General features: G+C 48.5%; 1 protein-coding gene across 6 annotated transcripts in view; it reads right to left on the bottom strand.

The window, feature by feature from the left end:
- Positions 1-18,159, bottom strand: part of ZNF217 (zinc finger protein 217) — a 39,173-nt gene that overhangs the window by 8,957 nt on the left and 12,057 nt on the right. The window contains exons 1-2 of one of the 6 annotated variants that reach the window (XM_088843617.1): positions 17,291-17,393; positions 1,872-3,638 (exon numbers count right to left, since the gene is read on the bottom strand). In XM_088843617.1, the coding sequence (XP_088699743.1) occupies positions 1,872-3,270 (1,399 nt within the window). In that variant the 5' untranslated portion in view covers positions 3,271-3,638; positions 17,291-17,393. Of the gene's footprint in view, positions 1-1,871; positions 3,639-9,101; positions 9,601-13,072; positions 13,145-13,878; positions 14,085-17,290; positions 17,394-18,159 lie in introns of those variants that run through there. The other 5 variants (XM_055424298.2, XM_088843620.1, XM_088843621.1 and 2 more) reach the window with 5 other exon arrangements.

Below are 18,159 nucleotides of genomic sequence, written 5' to 3'. Positions count from 1 at the left end.
TTCTCCAAGAAGACAGTATAGCCACCTCCAAATACTGGAAGACAGCAGAGACAACCTTTGTTCTAGAAGGGTCACGAGGACTTAAATCAACTTACATGAATCACTGTTATTAATCCAGTTTATAAAAGTTGAAAACAATAAATCCTTTACTTTGCTTTTTGATCGTAAAGTAAATCTACAGAAAGCCAGGCTGACAGTAGATGACAGTAAGGTAAGTCTAGACCAGAAGGCCACATCACAGTGTGGATTCAGGAGGAACCAACCCCTCACAGAGCACCCAGCTCTGCCTCTGACACTCACACCCAGCTCGCCCAGACTTTAGCTGAGCTGTCAAGTCACAGCAGTTTACTCCTTCCAGCTGTGCGTCAGGATTTATGGTGTGTTGCGTCACATCCAGACTTACGAAATGCCTTTACTCCAACACAAAGGACGAGAAATGTCCAGTCCACCTGGTTCCTGCTCCTCTAGCTTCACCCGTGACTCTGTTGTGCTGTCCTTTATAAAGGATTTTTTTTTATAAATAGGCAGCTGAACTCATCCTTGGGAGATGGAAGACAAGGGTCGATGAACCAATTGTATAAACAGGGAAATGAGGGCAAAGAAAGGTTAAGCAAGAAAGCAAGACACAACCAGACCCAACGCAAGTCTTGGCGATCCCAGCTACTACGGGCCACCCCAGAGGCCCACGTTTTCCACTCGTTCCTGCCACGCCACCTAGGGGCTGAATGTCACTGCTCACTCACATCTCCGGCACTGAGAGATGCCTCTCAGAGAGAGATGTCTCTCACCACAAACAGCACAGCACTGCTGCTGTTTCCAAGGAGTCACTTAGAAGACTAGAAGGCTGTGTTTAAAGTTATTCTTATGATGTCACTAAGACATCTAATGCATTTCTAGATTTCTAAAACCTGAAGATTATAAGCATGCCAAGTGCTACATTTCCTGTCTCCAAGGAAACTCAAAACACACTAAATTTTTACTATGAAAACTACCATTCTCACACCCATCATGTAATCAGGAAAGAAACTGGGCACCAGCTTGACAGAAGATGTATTATCCGGTCACATACCCCTTGGGTCTCATACATGGGGCTCTTAAGAGACATCACCACACAGCCAACTTATAACACAAATCACCAGTGTATGTTTAAACCCAAGACCACCTCTGTAAAGGAAACTATTTTTCTAAGACTAACTCATGTTTTCATCATTCCCCGGCTGATTTTGCAGCAGACCTCCAGCAGCAGAATCCTCCAATCAAATAAAAGATTACTAAACAGAGAAAAGCAGTGTGAAGAGGGGCGCGACCTGAAGCACAGGTGGGACGCTCTGCCCTGGATGGTGCCCCCTGGACCCGAGAGACCCACCAACAGGCCCTCCGCGACGGCCTCCGTTTCCTCTAAATGCCATCAGAACACTAGAATTGTGACTGAGCAGACGAGAGCTTTCAGTTAGCTTTGATGTGCTCATTCTCTATACTTTACCAGGTGCTGGAGTGACTGAGTTAACAACTACCTGCCACCAGACACACAGGTCGGGGGCCAGGCAGCACCCCGTGGCCTCCCGGTCACACCCTTTCTCCATGGACAGTCACTCCCATACTGATCTGTGCCCACAGATGCACACGTAGAGTGCATGTGTGAGAGCTGGCTCTTGAGAGAGAGGCAAGTGTACTGCCTTTCAGGGCACCCTGCTTTTACAGACTAGGACCCGGATGCTGGGATGTGAGTGGAGGCCCCCAGCTCTCCCCTTGCTGACGTCGGGGGCCGGGGTACCCTCCACTGTGGGCCGCCCTGGGCCCGGGGGCACGCAGCAGCATCCCAGGCCTCCAGGACCCCGACCCGCACTCAGGACCGGGCGGGGGCAGCTTACCCAGGTGCAGCCCGTCCGGGAGCCCGTCCTCGGAGCCGTCTTCGGAGCCAGCCTCCCGGTCCAGGGCCCCGCTGTCCTCCAGGGCGGGCGGCAGCTCCGGGGAGCCCGTCCGCGGCTGCCTGCCGTCGGCGGCGGCGGCGGGGGGCGAGCCGGCGCCGGCCCTGCGCTCCTTCTTGTGCACGCGCGAGTGCAGCACCAGCTGGTGGTAGGTGCGGAAGGCCTTGCCGCACTCGGCGCAGTGCGTCGGCTTCTCCTTGCCCCCCGCCAGCTTGGGGTCCGCGTCCACGGAAGGCACTTCGCCGTGGGGGTGTCTGGGCTTCTCCCTGTCTTGGGAGAGGCCGGGGCAAGCGCTTTTACTCGTCCTGGGCTTCCCAGAGCCTCCGGGCTGGCCCCTGCTGGCGCTCCAGACCTCCCCCGGCTCCTCCTTGTCGGAGCAGGACTCATCGTTGTCGGTGCTGCCCTCCTGGCCCGGCTGCTGCTCCTTCACCTCCCGGCACACGGCCACCTTGCCCTTGGTGGCCAGCTGCCAGGCCTGGTAGGTGGTGAACGGGTCCAGCTGAGGTATCCACCGGGCCGGCTTCTTGGCGATCTCGGCGGGGGACGCGGGTCTCAGGTTCAGGAACTGCAGCAGCTCCGCCCCCGGTGACGGCATGCCTTCCTGCGGGGCCTCGGCCTGCGGGCCGCGGGGCCCAGAAGCAGCTTCTTTGGTGTGCATCTTCCGGTGATCGATGAGACTCTCTTTATTTGGAAACAGAAAGCCGCAGACCATGCAGATCTTGTAGGGCGAGGAGACGCCCTCAGCTGCGGGCTCCTGCACCACCTCGTTGATGGTCGCCGGGCTCTCCAGGCCGGGCTGCGGCCTGCCCTTCGCCCCCGACTTGCCCGTGTGCGTCCGCATGTGGTTCTTCAGAAACCAGGGCTCCCTGAACCGCCGGCCGCACATGTGACAGCCGTACGTGAACGAGTCCTTATGTTTCTTCATGTGGACCTCGACGTCGAAAGCCACGCGGAACGTCTGCCCGCACACGTCACAGCTCAGCTCTTCCTGCTCCTTGCAGCTCTTGTTCCCGGGAGGCTCGCTGCGCACCTGAACTTTATCCAGAGGACTGAGATACTCCGCTTCAACGCGCAGGACGGCGGGCTCACAGAGGATGGGCCGGTGCTGCAGCAGGACGTGTTTGCTGAGGTCCTCGGAGCGCGTGAAGGTCTGACTGCAGAACATGCAGTCCAGCGGCATGTACCCCTCCATCTGGATGATGCTCTTCTCCTGCGCAGCTCGGAAGGGGACCGCGGCAGCCCCTTTGATCGTCATGGCATCATCAAGCTCCATTTGGGTGCCAAGGGAATTGCCGATCACTTCCGGTCCATCCATATACACCAAGAGGGACTGGGTTGGCATGTTTCCTGTCTCCTGAGGTATATAAAATTAGAATCTGCTTGAGGAATCCCTGGAGTTGGAATAAGGCCACTTGTAACAAGACTTGTCACTCACACCCAGCAGCCCGAGGCTTCAAAAGGAGAGCAAATACTTGTTGTAAAAATTCAGAAGCAAGCGTATATTTCTCTACCGTCCTCTCTTCACAAGTCCAGGAAGCTCAGTCACAAAGCCGATCGCCGGATCTCTCTAGGACCAGGCAGAGAGACTCCCCGGTGGTGGATGCAGAGCCGGGTCAGCACAAAGAGTGAGTTCTCTGTCTTCACCAAGTGACTGACTCAGCTGAGCTAGAAGTCAATTCCAGCAACCTGGAGACAAGGGATTTCCAAAACCTAGAGGAGAGAAAAAAAAAGGTGCGCTCCAGTCAGAGAGGAGAGAAGCCAGGCCAGTGACTCACAGTGGTCTTCCCCACGAAGCAGAGGAGGTGCCCAATTCAGCAGCTTCCCTTTCAGCTAATATCACTGTGTACAGAGCATCCTGCCACACATGCTCATTAATTAAACCATTGGCGTTTCATCCAATAACCCTCATCAAACTGCAAGAAATGCACGGTTAAACTGAAAACCTGGTGCTTCAATGATCTAAATCACAAATGTCAAGTTTCAGAACAGAAATGATCAAATTCAGCTTAATATGTTTTTAAACTGCCACTAAAGTGCATGATGTGTATCCTTACCAACAATCTCTACAAGTCTACAGACTTGTTAAAAAAAAACAACAATGAAAGCACCTGAGGCAAAATTTTAAAAGCCAGAGTTTCACACTGTCTTATAGATAAACACATAAAAAACACAAATGCCTAAAAGCACACTGGAGGGTTACACAGAACCTAAATTTCCAACAGCAGCACCGAAAAACAGGGACCTTTCCTAAAACCCCCATCCAAGAAACACATTCTGGAACAGTTTCTCATCCTGGTCATGCAGAACCTTGATATATTCTGAACCGCTGGACACCAGGCCCCTCATTCCACTGCCCAAACCCGTTTGCTTTTGACAACCTTCTGCCTTCAGTGGGCACCGGCGCAAGACCGCATTACCCAGTCTACAAATAAGGAAATAGACACAAAGCTACTTTGTGAGTGCACACATTTTAAATAAGATCCTCAACACGGCTGGTTCAACATGGCTGAGGCTTCCATCAGAAAACACACCTTCTCATTTCGAATCCACCTTTCACGTATGCGTTGGCCAGGCAAAATGGATGACCTGAGTGAACTGGAGGCTCTGAGCTGGAAGCAAATTTTCACACTTGCAGGATTAACCTGTGAAGCCAACACCCTCCACCTTCAAGGTGAGCACAGGAACTGTTTTTCACACAGTCCCAGCTACTTTAACTGAAGTCAGTCAAGTCTACCCAAGAAATGCAAACTACTCCCACCACAGTCAACACACACACAACTTTCCTTTCCTTCTCTCCATTTCCTCAAAGAGCAGGAGCCAGTGGGCCCAGAACAGGAGGGAACATTTCTTCCCCTTCTTCACACCCAGAAAAAGAAAATCCTCCTACTCTGTTATCTTTTAGTTAGGAGTAAACTAGATCTTTAACATTAAGCTTTTCTAAGTAAGCCTGCAGGTCGAAGTTTAGGGTAAAGAAAGAACAGACTGAAGTGTTTTATCTTTAGTTTCTTAGCCTTTTGTTGCCGTCACAATGGAGGAGAAATGCACAGACTGTGCTGCCAGCGGCTGGGCAGCACCGAGCACTCCAGAGGCCCGAGTTCCAGTCCTGGCTGAGTTCCAGCCTTGAGGCTGTCACCACCACATACCCTGTCTTCCTCCATCTACTCAATGCAGGTGGTTAAATTACAGGACCACTTGGGGAGCTCAAAATATCCATGGTCCTGGGGTTAGACACACTTCACGGGTAGAAGTAACTCCGTGATCATGCTGATCAAGATATGAGAGGATACTTGGATTTGCTGACTGATAATTTAGGTTTCCGTGTGGTCATTTACTCATTCAGCAAATATTTACTGAATGTGAGCATCCCAGGTGATACTGTAACTGGAGAAATAGCATGCACTCTGGAGAAGCAGCTCTCAAACCCTGATGACACTTTTCACTGGCGGACAGCTGAGTGCGGAGAGGTGACTCAATGAGCAGTGAACACAAGTACAGGAATTCATCTCAATCTGAATAAACCTGCCCTTTATTTAAGACCCTTTCCACTTTGCTGGGAGCCAAAATACCCTTCTTATAAAATCAAAGAGTGGCAATAGAAAAGGGTTTTTGGTTTTTTTAAATGTCCCAATTTGACAAAAATCAAAGTCTTGCATGCCAGACCTCAACTTTTTTTTTTTTTAAGAAATCTAACAAAAATCTGACATTTGTCAGCTTTGGGGAACTCCACTTTTCTGTAAATAATTTTTCCCCAAAGATACCAATCCTAAACTCCCAACAACTCTGGATGAAAAACATGATGTGGGCACACTTCCCACATGGGGTAATGGAATATACTGGAAATTCCTGTCTTCTGACACTTTAGTTTCCACTTTTATCTTTGAAATGTTCAAATATCTGGGTTAAGTAAGTCGTCATCAGCTTCCAACACAAGACCCAAAGGAATGGTACAGGAGGACGCTGGAAAAATATCTTCGGAGAAAGAGGAGCTTCAGTTTTGCCCGAGAGGGTGAACAGGATGGGGCGGGAAGCTGGGGATGGACATCCCAGGCCAGCGGGTCTTCTGGTGGCAAAACCTCCAGCCAAGGGGCAGAGCCTGACAGTCACCTGTGCCCAACTGCCTGCCACCCAGGATCACAGCAATCCTTTCTGTCCTCTCAAAAGACACGCGAGACAGGCCACGCCTTCAGTCCCCAGGGGCAGACCTCCTGCCTGCTGGCTCACTGCTGCCCCCCAGTGCCCAGAAAGGGCCACAGGCTCAGCAGGACAGGTGCGGGTCTCAAGGAGTGTGCAGGTCTCTGGCCACTCTCACCAACCATAACTGACTTGACACTAAAATTAACTTGAATGTTCATCAAGACTTCTACATGGCTGTCTGTGGCTGCCATCTAATGACCATTTTCTACACTGTTAAGAGGATAATAAAAAATGAATCATACATAATCATACCATAAAGTTGACTAGTAGAAGCAAAACTGAATCATGTGGATTTATAACCACTTTTCTTATTGACCTACCAAACCCAAAATGCAAGGCCTACTAGGGTAATCTCTCACAGCAGATGCCTTCAACTCTTTTCCATTTATTTGTTTACTTTTGCTAGTTGCGTGGCGGCGCGTGGGACCTCAGCTCCTTGACCAGGGATGGAACCTGGGCCCCCTGCCTCGGGAGTGCGGGGTCTTAACCCCTGGACCCCCAGGGAAGTCCCTGCCCTCAACTCTTGACGTAGACGCTCAATGCAGACAGAACACTTCCTTCAACTATAAACCAGTAACTACCAAGGCTAGACTGCTCAACGAGAAAATCAGAAATCTTCATAGAGCGCCTGTAATGCCAGAGACTTGAATAGTAACTTGTGAAACACAGACATTCTAACCTCCCTGCTGCTCAGGGTGACAGATCCCCACCCCAACCGAGGGAAGTGTGAGCGCACAGGCCCCAGAATCCGCAGCTTTAGGTGCAGCCAACAGTAACGGATGGGGCTGAGGAGACCTGTCCCGACAAAGAACTGGAGATGGGGAGCAGGGGGGAGACGTCATAAACCAACACGCTCAGTCTAAACACTTTTAGTTTGCAGAAGAGGGAGCCTTCTGAACACACTAAGCTGACTGAAAGGTGCTCAGCAAAAAAGGTTTTCAGTATCTAAATTAAATTTTTTTAAACTTTTCCTCAGGTTAATGACAGCACACTCAGCCGTCAGCCATTTACTCCTCAGGCACCTAAAGCAACAGGTTATTCAGTATAACCTTCTATTTGGAGAGAAAACTAGCTAAGTTATAGTGCGATCACTTCAGTAGATACTTTTTAAAAAAATTTACCACAACATAAGCTTTGAAAAGAAAGAATCATACTGCTGTAACCACCTAAAACAAAATGCAAGTCTGGTGTTCTTTAAGCCATTTATTTTTTTTAAAAAGCAGATACTCATATGCGAGTAAAGTTACTATGAATTCTGCCAATACCTACAGACCTTGAAATGAGCAAATACTACCCATTCTACAATGCTTAATGAAAGGTGCCATAATGTGTGCTTACGCACAATGAATTACAGGTGAACGCCACCTTGCTGACCAAGTGACATGGAAATACCATGCTTATGTACAGCTGTTCTCAAACCGGTGACCTCAAAGACAGCACACCCCAACTGAACAGGTTATCTGACATGGAATATCTGCTACCATGGTGTGCAGCAATAAGGTATTCAAAACCCTCAAAACCTGTTAAAAACACATAAAAATTCTACTTATAGCCAAGTAATTTACAGTATTCCAGCAAGTCATCCAAGCTACCAAGGTATCCAAATAGATGTTGAAACACTCAGTCTAAACAAACTGCTAGTCTCTGGCCGAATCATTTGTATCCTTTAAACTTCACAATTATCTCCAAGATCTGGTTAGGAAGCACAGCTTTTCTGCAGGTTCCCCTTCTCTATTTTACACATGCTACTTCTTTCCTTAGTCTGGCAAGTGAAGAGAACTCTGCATAGCAACCTACAGTGGCGAGCAAAACCCACTGACTAAATCCTTCAACATTATTTCAAGAAAATCACCAAGGTCACACCCATTGAGCAGATGGTCAACCTGACCTTCCTAATATAGTTGTTGAAGGATGTTTAAAAGCTAAAGATTGAAATATTCAGCTTATATTCAGCACCACAACCTATTCAAAAGTGAATGACTATTCAAAGGCAGAGCCTGAGAAGCTGTGACAAGACAGTCTCAGTTTCTTGAAATTCAGTGTAGGTGCTCAGTTCTACATGGGAGACCAAGATAGGATGAAAATATAAACCTGCTAGCGCATTTGCAGGTTATGACGACGAACTCAGCCCGATTCCTCCGAAATCAATTAAGGTCAATAGAGGATCTTACTATGAACTTAAAGCACCACGTATTAGCTTTAGTTTCAGTAGTGTCGACATTAACAGACACTGTGGCCTGTAAACTGGCTTTTAAAAATTCCATCTTGACATGAAAGAGAACTGTAAGGGAAATTAATTTTTTTAATTTTTAATTAAGCAAGAAGCATTGCTATCAGTGCGTTTCTATTATTACCAATTAACCAGTACTACCTTAAGAATTTTGAAAAGATTTTGAACAGGACTAACTAAAGACAATTTCAACGAACCATAAAAAAAAAAAAAACGTGTATTTTTTAACTCTACAGAGAAAATGCTGCACACACACACAGATAACTAAGTGTATGCATATGGATTTGTATTTCTGTATGTGCATACACACATACACAGCTATACAAATCACCGTAACCATTACCCATTACCCCACACACCCACACCTCTTTCCACAGAGCCAAATGGTGAGCGTTCTTAATTATACCCAATTTAACCCAACTTCAGATTATATATAAACAAGGGCAATACCTTTTAAGGCATTTAAATATTCCCCTCCCTGTCTGTTGAATAAACACTAAAGCTGTACGTCTGGCTCTTTCACATCACCTATTTGCTTTCAAAAAGAAAAAAAAGTCTTCCTTCAGTTAATACAATCACTGCCCAGTAGACTTATACACTGAGCTGAACTTATCCGCCGACCTAAAAAACACACAAAAATACTCCTGGTGTAACTGAACAGTTCTGAGGTTATCCTGATTTGTCCCAGGCAGGAAATACAGCAAGAAACAAGCGTTTCTCCTAAATGCTGACTGGGGAACAAAACATACCTGGACTCTCCCTTTCCAGCCCACAGAACAGTATGCTAAACTGAGGCGGTTCCCGGACACACTGGAGACAGACATCACAGCCAGCACTCCGGGAGCCCATCAAGAAACTGGCAGCTGACTGCAGGCCTGCTCTCCTGCAGAAGCAGGGGACCGTGCAGGCCAAAGGCACAGAATAAAACTCCTCTCGTACACAACTCATTCAGCTGTCTTTTCGGGTCTGGTAATTTTATTTCTCAACTTTATCATAAAATTACCAAACTGGCCCCAGATTTCCAGTAACTCAGTTATGCCGTGACCCTGGGCAGGAAGTAATGAGGCTGTTCGGAACAGCCCGCCAACAAACGCTCCAACTCTCTCAGGGGTTCTGATCAGTGCTCCAGCGTGAGCCATAAGGGAGGGCTGCGTGGTGGCACCTGGCCGGCAGGGGTGCCCCTTCTTGTGTTGGGAAGATTTCTCTAAGAATTGAGCTTACTCACCATGAGCTGCAGATTTTAGGAAAGGATGGTTCTCTACCCACCCCCCACGTCCCTCCCACTTCCTCAAAGTCAGATTTCTATCTGCCCTCACGGCCTCCATTCCAAATCCTCCGCCCTACATACCGCTGCAAATTTGCCTAACTATAGTAAAAAGCTGGAGAAAAGAATCCACATCACCTTCCTCCCCAAAGTCACCATTTCACCAACACGCTGGAAGGGTTAACACTGCCCCCTCAGAATCAGGCTGTTCAGCTATAAAGATCAAGCCTCCCTCCCCCAAATTTAAGAAATTTCCTGCTGTCTCTGTGTAATTCATCCTTTCTTCCACGTGCCCTTAAACCAGTCAGCACCCCTCCCCCAAAGATCTGGAGAGGCAGCAACGAACCAAGACTCTTCCTCGGCTACCACTTTCATTTACATGCTGCAACTAAACCCTTCACTATTTAGAATATTTAATATGATCGGGATTCCTTCAATTCCACTTCAGTGGCTGTTCTGTAAATATCTTCCAGGCTGTTTTTTTTAATTTTGTAACACACCTCAGTAATTTGAAAACCACTCAGTGTATTCCACACGAAGTCATTTGACCTAAAATCTCCTTACCCTTATTTTATTCTAGTGGAACAAATACTCATCAGTTGACAACACTGTCTCATGTGTTTCATTCTTACTGTAAAATTCTTAAGCTTGAAAATATACAGCCATTGTTCAGTTCTTTGACAGCACCTTTCCAGTTCATCTATTAAACACACTACTACACAGTTAAGCTAAAATAAATTAACAATTTAAAACACAGGCAATAGTGGCATCTGTGAGCTGGAACAATCTGAATTTTTTTTTTAACCAAATGGAAACAAAGCTTCATGTAAAACATAAAAAAAAAAGGTCCAATCATTTACAGTCCTAAGAAAAGGCCTTTTTTTTTGAAGTAGTAGATTTTAAGCAGTCAAGAGTCATTAAAACTACTCGAAAGTTCTTACCAACCAATATCATGTTTGGAACAACTGTGAGAAGAGAATATAATTTTACAAAGTGGGAAAACAGCACATCTTTTGGGACCCCTGAGGCTCTAATCAAGCGTATCAGAATTAAGAGTGCTCCAGGGTTGGGCAAAAACGCCATTTCATCATAAATGTTGTTAAAAGACAGAGAAGTGATTAGCATTTTTCTGGAATGAGGAGACAGAGGGACCCTGGCCTTGCCAGGCCATTATATTCCTTAATTATTTCATCAGTTTGTAAGTGACTTGATGGCTGAGTTCTATTTTCAGATTTCCTCTGAGAAGGACCACTGGAAGGGGCTTTTATGAAAACAGGCCAAAAATGGAGGATTAGGAAGAGAACTCAGATCAGCCTCTGCTTAAACCTTCACTGGCAAAGGCTAACCCTAACCCTCCATCTTCCTCCCTTACCTGGGAGGAAGATGGGATCAAGCTGTTATCTAAATCAATTCTTCAGGGTGACGGGGGCAATATTTTCTACAAGCTTTATCTGAATGGTGTATTAGTTCCTTTTTTGATTAAGAAGTGAAAGGGAATAATATGAACCCAAGACAAGTACTAAACTTAGATCTCACAAATTTAAAAAAAAAAACAGCAAAGGTCAAACAGCAGTGTTTGATGGTGTTGTGAAGAGAAAAGCACTGAAGTTGGACATGAAAGAAAAAAGTCTGTGTCCTTTACCCAGAAAAGCCATGCTCTTCCCCCACTTCCTCCCGCAGCATGCAAATCAACGCGCAGTGCTAAAGGAGCAGCCTCCCCCTTCCCACCAAATAATTAAAATTCCAGACAATGAGATTATAAACCCTATTCTACCACACAAGCCAAATAAATGGTCGATTTGGCTTGTAACTAACGACCACTGAATTTTTAAATAAGTCACTGCCTCTTGATTTCAATATTTATATAACTGATTCAAAATGGCAGCAATTTGGGGGTGGGGGTCGACTTCCACTAAAACACCGGGACTAAACACACACACACACATCACTACAGTCTTTAGAATATGAAACAAAACAGTATCTAAAATAAATAGGACTTCTCAGAAAAAGTCATCTACCATTAAGGACACACCTTAAAAAGTCCTTAGCACACATTAACTAAGCAAGCACAAACTAGTGGTTTGACTGTTATATTTTTCAGACAAAAAACAATTAGGTTACCACTCTGCACTTGTCACTAGGGCTCCAAAGGCTTTATGGAAAATCTAAGTCTATTACTCATTCTCAAAGTATTACCAAATTCACTATTTTAAATCTTATTTGATATCAATCAAGACAGTCCATCGATCCCAGGAGGGGGGAAAAAAGTACAGTATGGAAAATTTTAAATGTACTTCTTGACACATACAAAAGAAAAGGTGAAAGGCTTCCTTCAAGACCCCTACCTAGTGGCCAGGCCTGGCGGGCAGCTGCTGTTACCCTGCCTCTTCCTTTGTTGAGCTTAATCTCATGTCAACTCATTCAACCAACTCAAAAGCGATGAAGACATAATTGAATCAACCTGAACTAAATCAGACCTAGGGTTCTTAAAACATACAGCTTAATGTTTCCAAACGATCTAGAAAACTAGGAAACCAGCTAGCTCGCACAGGGCTCAGTAACACAGGCCCCCAGACCTGCCAAAGGATCGCTGGCCCGCCATGTCTTCAATACACGTTAAGGAATGTTCAAGCTCAACACTCCAAGGCCTACAGGCTGATCCAGAAAGATAAATTGAGGCTCAAAGAATTTCAAAGGGGAACCAGCGCACCAAAGCCTCACACTCTGAAGTGACTATTCTTTTCTTGGAAAACACAAAAAGAGAAGAAAAGTTTACACTGCTCCAAGTGTGAACAGACTACTTGGGGGCCCAGAAGTGGCCACTGATGGCCTTTTCCTGCTCTTGTTACTAAGCCTTGCTCGAAAACTTCCCCTCCCCAACCCCGGCCCACCCCACCCCCACCCACCCGCCCAAGAATGCGGCTTCCCGTCCTCGGTGGCCCTACCCTGAATCCTAAAACGTGGGTTTCAACCCCGGACCTGGACCTCTATCCCGACCCCGGGGCGCCGGTCCCGGCCTGTGCACCCCGCAGGCCACATCTGGCCCCCTCCGAGCAAGACCGCCCGGGCCGCCCCAAATCCTGCCTCCCGGGGCCCCCAGGAGCGCCCTCGCCTCTCGTCCGCTGCCCACCCCCTGGGGCTCGCCTTTTGGGGCTAAATCAAGAGTGAAGAGGGCTCTACATCTGAAACTGAGCGGTTTCGCCACTCTCCGCCTCCTGGCAGAAACTTCCCTTTTAAAAAAAAGAAAGAAAGAAACACTTTTAGGCTAACATTTCAATCCCTCCTGCCCTTTAGAGTTCCTAGTTCTGCTTCCAGCTGGGTTTTCGCATCCCACTAGGATTGAGTGATACAGTCTTAAAGCGTTTAAGGGTTACTTTTTTTAAGTTGCTTTTTCTTTTTAAAATCTTTTAAAATTAAAGGGAAAAAATAAAAATAATACAAAACCGTATCACACACATCCAGGAACCGCGGCCCGGGGCACCGCCTGCTCTGGGATGGGCAGAAGCCCGGGACTCCCGAGGACGGGTCTGGGGGCGCCCGGGGGGCTGGCCCGGGTGCGCGCCGGGTCGGCGGCGCGGCCAAGCCCCTCCCTCGGCCCGGTAGACGCGCTCTCCGCCGGCCCGTGCGCTCGGTCCCGGCCATTGTCTGCGGGGGACGCCTGTTAGGACGCACTGTTCTGCCCGTTCCCAACTTGCGCCGGCCCCTCCCGGGCCATCGCCGGGGACCCCGCGCCGGCCCGCCGCCGCCCGCCCCCCGCGGCCGGGCCGGCCAGCGTGGGGACCCGCCGAGCGGAGCCACCCAACTTTTCCGGGGCGCCCCCCGCCCAGCGCCCCTCGGGGCCCGGGCTCCGCCGCGCCCCCGGCCGTGCCGAGGTCCCCGGGTGAGCGCGACGGGCACCCTGCCGGCGCACACGCGGGGCTCCCCGGCACCGCGCCGCCGGGATCGCGCGCAGCCGGCGGGGAGGGGGCGCCCGAGAGGGGCGGGCCGGGGGCGGGCCGGGGGCGCAGCGGGGCGCGGGGCCCCGGTACCTGCCGCGGCCGGGGTCCGCAGGAGCAGGCGCGGGGGCCGGGGCGGGGGCCACGGCGAGCCCCCTCGGCCTTTTGTGCCGGCGCCTCCGGGCCCCACGCCCGCGCCGGGCGCCCCGCCGGGCCGGAGCCCGCGGGCGAGAGCGCCCGGGACCCCGCGCCGGGGAGGCGCCCCCCGAAGGCTGCGGCCCCCAGCCCAGCCCACCCCCGCCCGGAGAATGTGGGGGCCGGGCTCACCTCGGGCGCGGGGCTGAGGGGAGCGGGGCGGGGGTGCTCACGGGGGGCCGAGGCGCGGGCGCCCCCTACTCGTCCGCGCGGGGACAGTGCAGGCGCGGGGGTCCCCAGGGCCGCAGGGCCGCGGCGCGTCCGGCGCACGGGGACTGTTGGGTCAGAAAGTGCTCGCGGAGCAGCTGTTGCGCCCGCCCGCGGCCCCGCGGCTCCGCGACGCCCCGCCCCGCCCCGCCGGCCCCGCCCCCGGGCCGGCCCCGCCCCCGGCCACGTGACGCGCGCGGCGCGCCCCCGCCCCGCCCCCAGCGCGCGCCCCGGCCCCGGCCCCGGCGCGGGCCCCGCCCCCCGGCGCACGCGCGCGCCCTCCGCCGCCCCGCCCCCCGCTCCCGCCATCCGGCCTCGCGCCCGGTTCAGTGACAGGTACGCGGGGCGGGGGCCGCCAGGGCCGCGCGCAGGCGCAGTGCCGCCGCCCCGCCCCCGCAAGGTGTGCCCGGACGCCCGGGCAGCGCCAGGACGGGCCTTGACGCCCACCGGGGGGTCAGGAGGCAGCTGTGCACGTTTCGTTCAGGTTTTCCTCAGGCATGAGAAAGGTCCATGAGATGCGTGATTAAATGTCTCTCAAATGTGCATCTGCACAAAACTATCTTTTAACAGTCACTGTTTTTCTGAAAGGGCTGAGCTTGCGCTGCTCCAACTTGAAATTTCTAAACTTGGCCTAGGTTCCAAGAATCATCTTGGCTTTGATAGAAATCCACATGGGTGAAATCAGACTTAAAGCTGATTAAAACAAAATAAGCCTTCTCCCCCTCCCCTTAACTGAAAGCGTTTCCCAACTATTCTTTTTATTTGTTCACACACACGCACAAAGGTTATGATTCCGAAGGCCAGGGATATTACCCCCCCCAGTTTACGTAAATCCCAAGGAGGAACCACAGAAGCAATATCACATCCACCAAGTTCTCTGCCTCAAGATGCAAACGAATGCAAAAGTAAAAGCTATACAAGTCGCCACAAACGAATAGCTAAAGTGTTTTTTTTTTTTAATTTGTATTGGCCTTCAATGTATACAAAATGGAAAAACTTAAAACGTATCAAGAAAGGCCCTTCAAGTATATATTTAATAAATTAGTACCCCAAAAAGCCCTACCTAAATGCTTCGCTGGTGAGCAATGCAATCCTTAATAAAATAGGAAATGGAATTTGAGAGACAAGTTTCTTAGCAAAGGGGAAGAATTTGCCCAAGTGTGATGTTTTGCTGTCATTTTATATATAACTACTAACCCCACATATGGTCTGGTTAGTCTTTTTTAAAAAGGAAGTGAACCAATTACTTACTCACACTTAATTAATTAGCAGTGCCAGAAGTAGAGTCTTAAGCCAGAACTTTTTTTTCACTCAAGTACACTGATATTGATCACTTCATCACTTCTAGTACTAGAGTTCCTTTTCTCAGGAAAGATGAATATCATTCTTTAAAATATTTTTTAAAGTCTTTATAAATAGTCACATCCCAAAACACAGTCCAAAGACACACACTCTTCGTAAACAAGAAACTTCATTTAACTTATCAAAACAAATGACTCTGGGCAGAACTACAAAACAAAGAAACGATGAACAAGTGAAACCAAATTGAGTCTTCACCTAAGTGTAGCCTCACCCTACATGTTAATGGATAACCTTTGAACTCCGAAACCTTGAATGCTGTAAACACAATAGCACTGATAGTTAAAACTCGTAGTGTCAAAACGAAGCAAAAAGAAAAGTCCAAACTTTTCAGTAGGAATAGGGAAACAATCAAAATGTTTGACAAATAATCGTTTCACTGAGAACAATGAGGCTCCTGGCTCTCAGACCTTGTTCCTACTGAATTATTTGCTGAGCAAAAAAAAAATGGTGCTTTTCCCTATGCCCTCTCAGAGCTCCTACTTTGTGAGCCTAATAGCATCATATGGTTTGTTAGTTACTGGTTTGTTAGTTACATCATATGGTTGTTAGTTACTCCCCACCCCACCCCTCGCCCCACTCCGGCCTGGCCAAAAAAACACCAAAAAAAAAAAAAAAACTTTACTATCTTGTGGCTTTTAAAATTGAAAGATAATTGTATTAACTAAACTGTCCGCTAAGAGTTTTACAGGCGATCCTTATGTTTGAGCAAAGAATTACAAAGAACCTTGTTCCTGGAGACGTGCCAACAAAACTGAGAAGTCGTTGCAAAATTCTGCCAGTGTCTGAGAGCTGGGTTGCAAACACGTATTGTGTTTTTAAATGGACACAGAGTGAGCTGAATGCGCCGTAAGGGCGTCTCGTGATCCACATTCGTCCCTTATAGAAGGTGGAGACCCACACTTCAGATTTCCTTGGAAAGCATGTATGGTTAAAACAATTAAGAATGAAAACTCCAGAAGCAACAGGAGGACACTGGCAACAGTCGGTTTTGTAGTAAAGCTAAGAACTCATTATTATCTTATGAAATGAAAATCGAAAATCGAACGTTGGGCTTCATATACTTAGCTCCGCCCACGCGTAATCCTGTTTTGCCATCACCACCCCCCAGCTAGACTCTCTCTAAACGAGTCAGGTGCTGCAGAGACGCAGGCGACACAAACAATGGAGCCAGTAATGTCCCTTCCAATGTGAGCTGATGCTCCTGCTCACACGCTATTCGGGGAGAGAGGGAAAGACCCCACTTCACCCCTTCTTAATGCCACACACATCAGCTACACCTCATTTTTCACAATTATCCAAACGGACCAGCCTTCCTTAAGATCTGTTTCCCAGTGTATGCTTATAAAATCGCACCATTATCTCTGATCTAATCCTCGTGATAGGAACCGTCTGCCTTTAGCTAACTTCTGATTTTCTCTCCAGCTCCTCCTGCCTGCCACCGCATCCTCAGCTTTCTAACAAAACAAAACCAAACCTCTTCTGATTTGCTATGTTTAACATCCATTGGAATCACCATTTGAGAGTTAGCCTTAATGAGAAGAAGAGAATGCCGGTACTATCTTCTTACTTTCGCAAGTATTTGTTTTACTGTGGAACTATTATGGAGAAGCGATTTGGAAACTGTATGTAAATCCAGGGGCTGAAACGGTGCCAAGACAGACTTAAAAGAATTCAGTGTTCAGAGCAGGAAAACCTGAAAAACTGCAGTGAGGAGTTAGCAGGAAAAGAAAATGAAAAAGCTAGGCAAACCCTTGCCAGCTCTGCAAACTACAAGGGACATTTGAGAAGGAAGCCGGGGCAGCTCTTTTAACAAGACTGAATACACTAAAGGAAGTAGGGATCACCAACCACTCCAGGGAACACGAAACTTCTCTTTTCTATGAAGTTTCTTGATCCCCTTCAGTCATCTCACAATTTTAAATGCCCTGTAAAACCTCACAACAGTACATGATAGAAAACAAATAGCAGAAATTACCTTTGAGAAGGGTAGACAGGGTCTGGAACCAGGGGGGCCTCTCTCTCCCTGAGTTGGCCCGTCCACCTGACTCGGAACGATACTGGAAGAGATGCGATTGCTGGTTTTTATAAGCAAACCAAAAAAGGGAGGAGCCAAGAATAAGGCTCAGTGTAAATAGAGGTTTAGATGCAATCCCGACTTGACTAACCAATCATGACTGGTAACTTGGCTGAGGACCCTCCCCCACCCTACAAGCACAACTTATTCACACCCCGCTCCACGATCCTGCCCGATTGGTCCAAGGAGGTCTCCACTCAAAAGTGTCAATTAAACTTTCTTGACAAATTACACGGGTCACAAATAAAACAAACTAGAGGATATAGCAAAAAAAGAAACACTCAGATATAGACAACAAACTGGTGGTTATCAGTGCGGGACGGGGAGGGGGGAGGGGCGGGCGGGGGAGGACGCTGAAGGCTGCAAACTCCTCCGCAGGGAAGTAAACAAGCTGCAAGGGTGCAGTGCAGAAGTCAGGGAACAGAGCCAGTATTCTCCAACCACCGTAAATGGACACTGTGTATACCTGAAACATGTCATACTGTGCATCAACTATACCTCAAATATACGTATTAACATATATATATGAACAAGTACTAGGGATGTAGTCTGCACCATGATTGATCTAATTAACACGATTGATCTAATTAACATGACTGATGTAGTTAATGTTATCTATGAAAGCGAAACAGTAAATCCTGAGTACTCATCATAAGAGAAAATTTGTATGTGTGTGTCGGTATGAGAAGGACTTCCCTGGTGGCTCAGACCGTAAAGTGTCTGCTTACAATGAGGGAGACCCGGGTTCCATGCCTGGGTGGGGAATGTTC

The sequence above is a fragment of the Moschus berezovskii genome, chromosome 15 (genome assembly GCF_049115385.1).
Source record: "Moschus berezovskii isolate FMDL1 chromosome 15, NW_MosBer_1.0, whole genome shotgun sequence".
Lineage (NCBI taxonomy): Eukaryota > Metazoa > Chordata > Mammalia > Artiodactyla > Moschidae > Moschus > Moschus berezovskii.
The sequence above is the reverse complement of the archived record's forward strand: the minus strand, read 5'-3'. Positions and strand labels throughout refer to the sequence as shown.